The sequence below is a fragment of the Sminthopsis crassicaudata genome, chromosome 2 (assembly GCF_048593235.1).
Source record: "Sminthopsis crassicaudata isolate SCR6 chromosome 2, ASM4859323v1, whole genome shotgun sequence".
In the NCBI taxonomy this organism is placed as follows: domain Eukaryota; kingdom Metazoa; phylum Chordata; class Mammalia; order Dasyuromorphia; family Dasyuridae; genus Sminthopsis; species Sminthopsis crassicaudata.
Window position 1 is genome coordinate 447689978 of NC_133618.1, and position 12611 is coordinate 447702588.

General features: G+C 32.7%; 1 protein-coding gene across 1 annotated transcript in view; it reads right to left on the reverse strand.

The window, feature by feature from the left end:
* DHX35 (DEAH-box helicase 35) overlaps positions 1-12611 on the reverse strand; it is a 54643-nt gene that overhangs the window by 10845 nt on the left and 31187 nt on the right. Inside the window, exons 11-16 of the mRNA XM_074292660.1 lie at positions 12360-12518; positions 10821-11031; positions 7267-7391; positions 5929-5983; positions 2002-2097; positions 161-255 (exon numbers count right to left, since the gene is read on the reverse strand). Coding sequence (XP_074148761.1) covers positions 161-255; positions 2002-2097; positions 5929-5983; positions 7267-7391; positions 10821-11031; positions 12360-12518 — 741 coding nt within the window. The remainder of the gene's footprint in view (positions 1-160; positions 256-2001; positions 2098-5928; positions 5984-7266; positions 7392-10820; positions 11032-12359; positions 12519-12611) is intronic.

Below are 12611 nucleotides of genomic sequence, written 5' to 3' on the forward strand. Positions count from 1 at the left end.
CAGACTTATAGAGAAACAATAAAGACTGTGCCTAGTGATGGGAAAAAATGGGCTAAAAGTAGAAAGATATGCTTTTTCTTCAATAACTTTTGCTGATATAATCAACACTGAATTAAGTTGTCTGAAACAGGTTTAGAATTAATATAAAAGTTGAACTTACAGCCTGATTTTTCTGATTTGGTGGAATTACAAAAACATTCTGAATCTGCATCATGGCTGCAATGCTCAAAATTTCCTGAGAACAGCCAAAATTTCCTGTAAAACAAATAGCAGTTCTGACTTATGGCATGAAATGTCTCAAAGAACACCTGGTCAAATCTTCCAGGTACTAAACTGTTAATTCATTAAGTTACAAATTACTATTATACCAAAAGTATAACACACAAAGCAAAAATATTTAGAATACTTAATGCATTATTTGTGGACCTAAAGGTAAAGTAGGCATTAAGAAATTTATAGAAATTGATTATAACACAACATGGTGATTCTTAAAAGAAAGCAGCCAGACTATTAACCAAATAGGAGAGGACCAGACTATAGTTATTCACCTTTACTTGCTGTTGTTTCCTTCTACCTCCCAAGCTCTCTCCCTGCTACCAACAGGGATACTCCACAGCCTGTGCTATAAGAGTAGGAGAAAGAAAAGAGGCAAGGAACACATGGATTTTGCCACTTTTATTGTTCCTCTGCTCTTTGACCATTGCCAATACACAAGGTTAATAGGAAAGGAGTGTCAATTGTCTCAAAACTCAAAATATCTCACGTGCTTAGGCTTATGTCTTCAGGATTTAAGAATTATGGCATTAGGGTAGTATGTATTGTTAATAAGAAGAAATGCCTTTCTTTAAGTAGAAAAAACAGTTTACATTGAGAAAAATTCTTCTCAAAGTATAGATGATTTCAGAAAAGCCTGGAGAGATTTACATGAACTGATGGCTGAGTGAAATGAGTAGGACCAGGAGATCGTTGTATACTTCAACAACAATACTATATGATCAATTCTGATGGATGTGGCCATTTTCAACAATGAGATGAACCAAATCAGTTCCAATAGAGCAGTAATGAACTGAACCAGCTACACCCAGCAAAAGAACTCTGGGAAATGAGTATGAACCACTACATAGAATTTCCAATCCCTCTATTTTTGTCCACCTGCATTTTGGATTTCCTTCACAGGCTAATTGTACAATATGTCAAAGTCCAATTCTTTTTGTACAGAAAAACAACTGTTTGGACATGTATACATATATTGTACTTAATTTATGCTCTAACATATTTAATATGTATTGGTCAACCTGCCATCTGTGAGGGGGAAGGAGGGGAAAAATTAGAACAAGAGGTTTGGCAACTGTCAGTGTTGTAAAATTACCCATGCATATATTTGGTAAATAAAAATTATTAAAATAAAAAAGTATAGAAGGGTCAAAAAGGGTCAAAACTTTTAGCTAACCCTTCATTTCCATTTGCTCTGCTCATTTTCAACTCCATGCACATCATGATCCCATATCAAATACATACTTCTCTGCCCCTTTCCACCTGCTTCTCTGCCCCTTTCCACCTTTCTATTGTATATTCTTTCCCATTAGGTTTTAAGCTTATAAAGGGCAAAGACTATCTTTTTTTCCTTATAAGAATCTCTAGCACTAAGCACATTGCTAGGCAGGTTAAGTGCTTGATGTTTATTGACTAAAAATGTTCACACTATAATGTTTTTGAAGCAAATTAATTTTTGCTTATAGAACTGAAAAATCTATAAAGAGAGACTAAGAGCCTAATTGGTCCGTTGCTTCATGCAACTTTCAAGATTAGGATTAGAACAGATTTTCCCCAAATCACTCATGCTTACACTAAGCAGTTCTTAATAATATGAATGTAATTTCTTATCTGACATCTTATGTCACAATTTAGAATTTCTTAATTTTTAAACTAACCATATAATATGATGATAGAAATATTTCTTTCATAAATTAAAATCAATGACAGTCGTTTGTTTATTCCTACCTGATTCTAGCAGCATCTTTGCAAACATAGGATTCAAAGGAAACTCTGCTATTCTCATGCCAAGAGGTTCAGTTAGGTGACAGTGTTTGTCCAGACCTGACAAAAGAATGGAATTAAAAATTAATGAGTATGGATTGCTGTTTTGAAAAAAGCAGAGAAAAGAACATTTGTAGAATACATTGAACACAGAATACCACTGTATGTGGAAGGGATATTTGCTGAATTAAATATTGGGAAACCAATTAAAATAAATAGATTATTCATTTATGGTCTTGGAGTTTATTTTCATAAAGCATATTGCCTGATAATTGTGTCCTATACATGTGCCATCACTGAAAGAAAATGACTCCTTTCCTCAGGATACATAACTTCTATCAAATGATATAGAAAGAATTTCTTTTCATGTCTGAGTTTGATTAGGTAGTCATGAAGAATGCTTCTAATCCAAAATTCTGTGATTTTATAAGTAGGTATATTTGAACATATACTCTAAGCAATCATAAAAAACAGAAATAGGGGCATCTAAGTGGCACAGTAGAGAGAGTACCAGCCCTGAAGTCAGGAAGATGTGAGTTCAAATCTAGTCTCAGACACTTAATACTTTCTAGCTGTGTCACTTAACCACAAATGCCTCAGCAAAAAATAAAAATAATGATAATAATAATAATAATCTGGACCTTAGGGCTGCTGAAGTGAGGACCTAGGCAAAGTACTGTAATTAAGGTTATATTACTTCAGAATAACATGTGTGCATGTTATTTTGAATATGTTTGGAAGATGTAGATGGACCTACCTTTGAAGTATGAGGTCAGGGGTCTTGGAGAAAACCAAAATAAAGGGGTTGGAAATCAACAACAGAAAATACTAGGAAGAGTAATTCGGAAGAGTATAGAGACAGTACTGGCTTTAGTGAACACCATGTACCAGCACTACAAACCCCAAAGAAGCTCTTCTCTGTTAGAATGAAAGAACAAGGAATCATTTATAAGAGATAATAGTGATATAAGGATTATTGCCATACAGACTGAAAAAGGAAAAAACCAAAGATAAGAAAGTAAGAAAAGATAAGAAACATAAAGAAAGATAAATCCTAGTTTATTTAAGGAATAATTATAAGTATTTCAAGTATATAAACCACCTTATTTGTAGGTTTTTACCATGTATTAATGTTTATGTGATATAGTTTGAGTAGAAGGCTAAAAAAAAAGGTACAACAGTAAGAATATGAAATAGAAAAGGGTCTAAAATGTCCAAAATAGAGATTCCATTACTAGGCATATAACCAAAGGAGGTCACCAATAAAAAGAAAAGTTCTATATATATCAAAATATTTATAATAGCACTTTTTATGGTAACAAAGTAGATGCCTACCAATAGGGGAATAATTAAACTAATTATGGTCCATGAATGTAATGGAATATTATTTTCCTGTAAGAAACAACAAATATGATGAATATAGAGAAGCAAAGCATATTAAGAGACTTATATAAACAGATAGAGTAGAGTAGATCCAGGAAAACAATACACATAATTACAACAATGTAAATGAAAGAACAACCATGACAAAACAATCAAAATTCAACGATGCAAAATAAAGAATAAGCTTAGCCCCTAAGAAGACATCTCTTCTTCCTACTTGTATACAAAGGATCCATGCCATAGAACTTTGCATATAATGTCAATTTTTTTTTTCAATGTATTGAGTGTGCTTTGGCTAATTATTTTCTCTCTTTTTAAAAAAGTTCCTTATAAAGGATGGTTCTCTAGGAAAGGGAAATCTAAGCAATGTAACAAATTTATGGTCCCTTACTTTTTGTTTGTCATGCATTTTATCCTAGGTTTCTTCAGCTTTTAATCAAAAAAAATTTTTTTTAATGTTTAGCTTTACAAATTTGAAATAGATTTTTGACAATCAAATTAGGTTCAATTCTAGCCCAAAAGCAAATACAGACCTGAACATTTTTCTTTTTTTTTTTAATAGCTTTTTATTTACAAAACCTATGCATTGATAATTTTTCAACACTGACCCTTGCAAGTCTAAACAATGAAAAAAACTAAATAAATCAAGCCCTGATAGGTAGCATTTGCTATTTTCTGAGGCATATATTTATAAATTAGATTAATCTGGCTCCAGCATACCCTTAAAATGAAGTCTATTTTTTAATCTCTTCACCTAGGCAGAACTTGGTCATTATAACTACACTGTTTTGTTTTTTTGGTTGTTGTTGTTCTTTTCATTTATGATTTATTGTTGTTGTTGTTGTTGTTGTTTTTGCTGAGGCAACTGGGGTTAAGTGACTTGCTCAGGGTCACACAGCTAGGAAGTGTTAAGTGTCTGAGGCCACATTTGAATTTAGGTCCTCCCAACTTCAGGGCTGGTGCTCTATCTACTGTGCCACCTAACTGCCCCCATTTATGTTTTTATAGTCATCATATATATTCTTTTCCTCATTTTACTTGATTTCAGTTTTACATCAGTCTGGTCTTTTCCTGCTTTTCTGAACTCTTATATAATATGCAAGATGGTTAAAAACAGGAATTATCTGATTATTAACTGATTAGTTTTTATCATGTTTTGGTCTACAAGCAAAGAAAGAATGAAACTGAATCAATACTTAATTTGATGGATGCTTGCATACTAACAAGCAACCCCAAATTCAGATTATTCAGACAAAACTCTAAAGTGATCTCATTTAGTTGCTAAAAAGTGGCCTGTTTAAAAGGAAAACATTAAGTATTCATTTTCAAATAGACAAATTATTAACTTTCCTAATGGTTTATATTCTGTTGTTTTGAGAGTATTGATAAGAACATCTGTACCCACAAATCCCAAACAACTTAATTCAAAACTTAAAAGATTTTTAAAAGTGTTTAAAACCAATCAAAAGGTTTTTCCTTCCTTAAAATTTGACTAACTGGAGAGTTGAGAGAGTGAATTTCAAAGAGGAAAGAAGTTTACAAATAAAGGAAAAGTCTAAATTAAAAAGTACTTAATAAACTTATAAAATGCAACAAATATTAACACACTATACGATGCACATAATGGTTACTTTAAAATGGTTATTCAAAAGAAGTGAACCTTTAACATCATTTCTTGCATTTCATAGGTTAATTAGCTACTGCTCCTACATATATTTTGTATATGTTACCATATAGAAACATTTTTTATATTTTTCTGTCATTTATGAATTTTGATAAATGAAATTTATCTCTATTTTATTAATTCTCTATAGCTTAAAAAAAAAGAAATTACAATTATATCCTATGGTAATTAATATTTTAAGCTTAAAACAAATAAATAATATGGTTTTAGAGTTGGAACAAGACCCACCAGAAAGGAAAATCTGTGTTTTTTTTTTTTTAGTTTAAATTCAGACTGTGGCTTTCCTCTACATTCTGAGATAAATATCCCCTGGAGAAACCTAACCTCTTATCTGTTGTTTAAATGGCTGCATGACTCTTAACAATTTATCTTCTGCTGATATACTTTATAAAACTTTATTCAGAGCATGACATTAGATATTATCAAAAAGATTATTACAATATCTTTTTTTCATAAACTTGTTATTTCCATATAATGATTTTCCAATGAGGACATGTCTATAGAAAAAACTAGTATTTAATGATCTAGTTAGCTCAATGAAACAAAACATAACTTTTACATTTTTTAACCTGTATACCTGAATCCTCTGATTCAGTTTTTTATCAGTATGGATGCTCATTCCACTGATATGGATCAAAGACTTTCCATAATTTCTCATTCTGTAAATTTTTGTCTGTTTTTCCATGTATCCTCCACAAAGGCTCAAATCTTTCTTCTTATTCATTTAATATCCCAAAGAATACCAATGTGCTATCTGAATTAGCTTACTGTCCATTTATAAAGCTATTATAAGTAAAAACACAGTAAAAGAAAACTATGCTCACCTCCCAAAGCATACAGTAGCTCCAAAGCCTGAACCATAGATTGTGCTGGAGGAGGCTGTGAAGGAAACAAAATTTAAGTTTAAAATTGTATAAAGCCTTCTGGGACCACTGCTGTAAAACTATGAAGATTTCCTCTCTCAATTGCTGTGTATCTATTCTGAATAACTAAGTCATATTACTTAGTACACTGAAGCTCTCCATCTCACATGAACAGGGATTGATCAGATGTCAAAGAACAGATATTTATATTCTTTTTTTCTGATAGAGGATTATAATTCAGTTTCTACTTTCTGATTCTGTAACCTAGTTTTTCATATAACCTAGTTTTTAAAAATTCTCTATTTTTTATTGTATAGACATAGTGGGGGGTGGGGGGAAGAGAATAAAATCAAAAAGTACTAAACTTTGAACCAGTCTAGAATGAGACAGAACAATGTATTTTCTTGGCTTCTTTGTTATGTGTTCATTTGTTTCATTCTATGCAAAAAGTCTGGGATATGATATTACCCTTGCTTTTCATGTTTGTTTCTTTTTATTACTAGAAGCTGTACAATTTCATGTAAAAATCATGAGAACAATATCATATCATACATTTACAAACACTTCCACAAAACATTTTCTACATGCCCTTATTTCATCTAAGCTTCATAGATTAGGGTGACAACAAGTATTATTATGCTCTTTTGACAAAAAAGTTGAAGTAGACAGAAATTACATAACTTGACCAAATACACAGAATTAACTAACTGGATAATAGCAGACATGTAAAATGGAACACAGGTATCCAATGATTTTTTCAATATGCTTCAAAGTTCACATCACATTGATTTTATAAAGTGCCAGAAAAGGATTTTGAAAAATGCACAATTTATGAGTAATGCAACTGAAAAAACTAATGCTTAAAACAAAAGCTAGATTTTTAAAAAGTCAATCAGCTTAATTCCTTTCACAGCATAAAATATATGGGTTTTCTTGCTATAATTGGCCTGGATGGTCAGATGAGATTTTGTACATTTCTTACTCAACAGCTAATCCATTATGGAATCTTTACATTGCTTTTAACTGGGAAATATGACTAACATTTATCTTAATTTACTTTAAAGAAATATGATTTGGCCTGTGGCATTTTTGATGCTCCATAAAAATAAACTATGTTACAAACAGCAAATGGAAAGGAGAATTATTCTCATGCATTCTAAATATGAAATTATAGAGAAATCACCTTTTTAGTAATGCTCAATTATTATACTTGGCCATCAATCTTAAAAAACTAGGTGCTACATTGTTAGCTCTACTTTTTTGCCCAGTAGAGGGAGCTCAAAACAAGACAGGACTTACAGACATGAAGTGGAATCTAAGGACATTGTCAATTCCTAGTGCTTTTAGCTGCAAGATGACAGGTGCCAGGTTACTACGCTGCATCTCAGGTACAGTAGATTGAGGCAACTTTTCGAAGTCTTCCTCTGAGGATAGGAAAAAAAAAAAAAAAAAACTTCTGGAATTAAGCTTCACAATCATAACATCAACAATTTCACTTCTTTTACAGCACTTTAATGTTAACAAACCACTTTCCTCACAATCAAGGAGATAGCTAGCACTAAGGTAATATTATTCCCATCTTACATTAAGGAAACTGAGGCTCAGAAAGTTTAAATGATTTGGTCAGTCCTGGACAGATCTACTAACTGTCAGAGCTAGTTTTCTGACTAGAGATTCAGGATTTTACCATACCACATCTGCCTGAACTATTGATGAGGAATAGAAATTAATAAGCATCAAGAGCACAAGTATAACTGTTAACCATGAAGAAGCATCTTCTTATAGAAATACACAGGATCATAGATTCAGAGAAGGGATCTAAACATAATTTAGTCCAATATCTTCATTTTACAAATAAGGAATCTGAGGCCTACAGCAGTTTAGTAACTTATCTAAGGCTACACAGGTCAAGAAGATAAACTAGGATTTGAACCCAGATCTTCAAACTCCAAATCCTACAGTCTTCCCAATGCACCATGATAGCTCCTTTAAGATAGAGGAGGAAGAGAAACAGATGGGTAAAAGAGACAGTATAGTACAGTGGAAAGAGCATTACATTTGGAGACAGAAAACAGAGTTATATTCCATCTCTGACACTATATGTGTGAAGTTGTCAAAATTTCTCACCTTTCAAGGTCACAGTTTTCCACATGCAAAATAGGAGGGATGAATTAGACAGTGTTTGCTATTTCTTCTAACTAAATCTATGATACTATGAAAATTGGAGAACTCCCCTCCTAAAGCAGGAAACAAGCTATGTTTAACAAAAGAGAACAAGAGTGGGATCTAAGAAGATCACATTCAATAAGAGATTATCAAGCAACAAGGTGGGACTAATTAAAATAGCAAGGGATGAATTTTAATGGAGAGTATCAATACGACTTCATTACTTTCTCCAGCAAAAGTAGGTGGTCATAGTTAAGAATTGATTCAACAGCAGATTATGAAGATATTTTGTATAGTCCCTTAAAAAAATTGGTGAGACAGAAAGAGTATTTTTACAGAAAGATATCAATTGTTAGCAGGATGTAAAATAACACTGCTAGAAATTAACATTTTGATACCTAAAAGATATAGGGAATGAACTTTTGTTTTAAAAAACTGTTAAAATGTGTATGAAGAAAGAGCTTCCCAAAAGTGAGACAGAAAATTACCTATAGCATAAATATAATGACTAAAATCATAGTGTGAATTATGTAGACACGTCACTTATATGAAAATCTTGATGATTAATTTTTTATTATTAAATTTTATTTTTTTATTTATTAAATATGAGTAAAAAGAAAGTTCAAAATATAAAATGGAGGAAAGACTGCATTGAATACTTTGGAGCTACAGAACATTATAGCCCCTTAGTTAATTTGCATTTAACTTTTATTTCTAAAAAAAAGTAAAATTCACAAAATAAGAAGTGATAGATAGATATATATATATTTTGGTGCCTGAATGAATCATTAAAAACCGACTGCTGATTTCATGAGGAAGACATGGTGATCAATCATCTTTTAAGTGAAAGAATGACTTTGTTCCAAGTGGTTCTCATTTAAGCTATTGTAGATAAAAGGAATCCAGGATAGGAATAACCTGATTTGAAGAGTAGTGACAAGAATCTGTTGTGAAAGCAGAAGACACAACACTGGATGGAAAAGCCATGCAATTTAATCCGTGGCAGCTAGAAGCAGTCAACTGAGAGAAGGCTTCAAGTGATTCCTAATCATTGGAAGTTGATTTCACCAGCAGAGCTTCAGCTATACTATTACTCTTTGGTGCCACCCAGTGATTTAAGAAAAACTAAGAGGAAGAAAGATACTTTCAGATGCTTTGTATCCTGGAGAGCTCAGATTGGCTCTAAGAGACAACTAAACAATGTTGCTGTGTAATCTTTACTTACTGAACAAATAATAATAAAGGATCTGTGAATAATTTGCTAAATGGGTCTGTTATAGCCCTATTTGTATAGCCTGTCTTGAAGCATTGTGCAGTTCTGTGGTTTAGCTTATTCACCTTCCTTAACACTTTTTAAAGGACGGATCTAAGTAGAAAGAAATGCAATTTGTAAATGCAGTTTGGGTAAAGAAAAAAGGAATCGCTTAAATGAGTGCTGTGAAGGCCAAAAGACAAGCAGTAAACAGAGTAGTTTTGTCTGAGGCAGATGTTCCATTATGGACTGATAGGATCAAAGCTATCGCTTAGCAATTACCCTTAACAGATGAGTTTTCTTTTCATATGTGCTTCCTCCCTTCCAGGTTCATTTAAGTGTGTACTCACTCTCTCTTACAAATATTGAAGGCACTGGTATGAGGGGGATTTTCAAAGATCCAGATCTTAGATTTTGAAATAGTTAACAATGATGATGAGGGCTAAAATATAGGTGGCTGAAATGGAAGGCAAACAAAAATGACCTAGATAGTTCAGTAGTAAATAGAACTGTGGAGGCCAGAATTTTCTAAGGAGCAACAAAATGGACTTATTTTTTGAGAGCTGTTTTGGAAATTATCCAAAGTCATGCAGAACCAATTGTGATAAATTAGGTGATTGACTGAATGATATAATATAATAGCTAACATTTATAGAGTACCTACTATATGCCAGGCATTGTACTACATGCTTTACAAATATTATCTCATTTGAGGCTTATAAGAACGCTGGAAGGTAGATACTATTCTTACCCCTATTTTACAGATGAAGCAAACAGATTAAGTGACTTGCCCAAGAGTCACAGAACTAATAGGGTCAAATTTGAACTCAGGTCTTTCTGACTCCCAAGTCCAACACTCTTATCTACTTTGCCATCTTGCTGTCATTATTATTATTTGGGGTCAAAAATAAGGTGTGACAATAAAGTAATGAGGCTGATTTTCTTGTGTGGTATGTAAATTAGGTCTGAAAACAATTCCCAAAGAAGAGTTCCAAAACGAACAACAGCAGCTCCTAAAATATATACAATGCTTTCCAAGTTTTAATGGGTACAATACTATGTGGATGCACAAATTATGGTTATATTTCTTCTTAAAATTGCTTCACTGCCTTATACTAATAGGTCACATATAACAAATTCTACCTACTGAAAAGGATGTTAATATCTACTGGATGTAATATGTAGTTTTGTTCCTTAACATTAAATGTTTGCCAATTCCTTTTCCTCTTTGCAGAAGAAGACTGGGAGTGTGGAATCTAACAATCAGATACATTGATATACTGGTTGGTTATGCTAAATTTTTAAAATATTAATCTTTATTACAAGGAGTAAGTCACTGGATGTAATAGAAGAGAGGGACATATTCAGAAATAAGGATAACATAAAAACAAGAGATCAATAAAAATAAATTTTTTTTAAAAATAAATATACTAACCTGTATAGAGTCTGTAACATTTTCCAGAGCGGTTGCGACCTGCACGTCCTGCTCGCTGATTGGCTGATGCCTGTGACACTGGAACTACCACAAGACATTCAATAGCTGTTTTAGGATTATAGGCTCGAAGTTTCATAAAGCCACAGTCTATCACAAACACAATTCCATTGATTGTAATAGATGTTTCTGCAATGTTGGTTGCCACTATCACCTAAAGATAACCAAAAATAATTTTTAAAAAGTAGGCTGATCTTCCAATTTTAAACAAAGATCAAATACAATCTTAAGATACAGAACATGTTTTAAAGTAGCCAAATATGCTGAAAATTTTAAGTCCTTATCTCCAGATACTATAGAAGTTTTCTTGATATAGCTAAGGAAAAAACATGCCTTTATAGAGCATGTTCAACTTTTTCGTAGGGTCTTTATAAAGCTTTATTTTTACTTTGACAGTTACTCTCTGAAATAGGAAGGTCAAAGATTAGAGAAATTAAGTGACTTGACTAAGATCATATAGAAAATTACTAATAAAACCAGAAATAGGACAAAGCTCTCCTTCCCTTCTTTTGCTCTCCACATTCTGACCATACCATATTCCAAAGAAACATGATGGGGGAAAAATAACCTGCTGCCAGAATATGCAAAATCTGAAGTGAACCTATCAATTTCCACTTCCCCCACTTCCCACTCACTCAACCATTCCCACCTACCAAGTGCTAAAGGCAGCAATCATAAACCAACTTCTGACCTGCCTATGTATTCTTGCCAACCCAGTGGAAAAGCACAGCAGTACAGCACTTGGGGAAACCAAGTGCAATGAATAGAAGACTTGCTGGATCCTCCAGTTTTCCAAGATGATGCTCCCTACTGACTCCCTGCCAGGCTCAAAAAAACCACACCCAAACTTGAATTTGAAGGTGATACTAGAGGCAAACTGATTCAAAACAAGTGTACCAGAAACCACACCTCAAGATTCTAATAGTTTTCTATAATTGACTTAATGTATCAGAATATATACTGGGTCCATCACTAAATCATGAGGTAAATTTAAATATATCGAAGAAAAGCAATTAATTTCATATTCTGAGATTATGGCCTTTAGTTCAAGCTCAATAAGAGAGCAGAGTTGTCAATTTCAGGAACCTAACCTAGTACTGTTTTATTTTGTTATACACAGAGGCAGAATAGAATAAAGATAATGGACTTAGAAGACCTGAATTAAGATCCTGGCCTTATTATGGAAGACAAATCCCCTAATCTTTCTAAGCCTCAGTAACCTCAAATCAGTTTCCCAACAAAATCCCTATATCTTTCTCAAACTGCTTATCTAGCAATTTACTATGGGTTTTTAGATTTACTGCTTATCAACATACCTTTGACTAAGATATCTCCATAAATAAATTAAAAATTATTCCTATAAATATGGATCACTCAGTTTAAAAAAAAAAAAAAGTTATATCTCATCTTTGAAAACTGTTTTAAAATAGTACTAAAACCTTTAAGCACTATATATATTGGAGGTATCATTATTAGTGTTACCTTTCTGACATTATGTGACATTCTTTCAAACACCTTCATCTGTTCAAATGAAGGCAGCCCAGCATACATAGGGAGAATACGGAGGTGCTTTTTCATACCAGTCCGAGATAATGCCCGTGCTTGTTCAATTAACAAAGAAACAACCGTTTCAACTTCTTCCTAAAATTCAATGAAAAATGGGAAAAGATGAGAAAAAGCAAAGAGCTTTTGTGATATTTAGGGGAAATTAAAAATGAAATTCATGCTCAACAT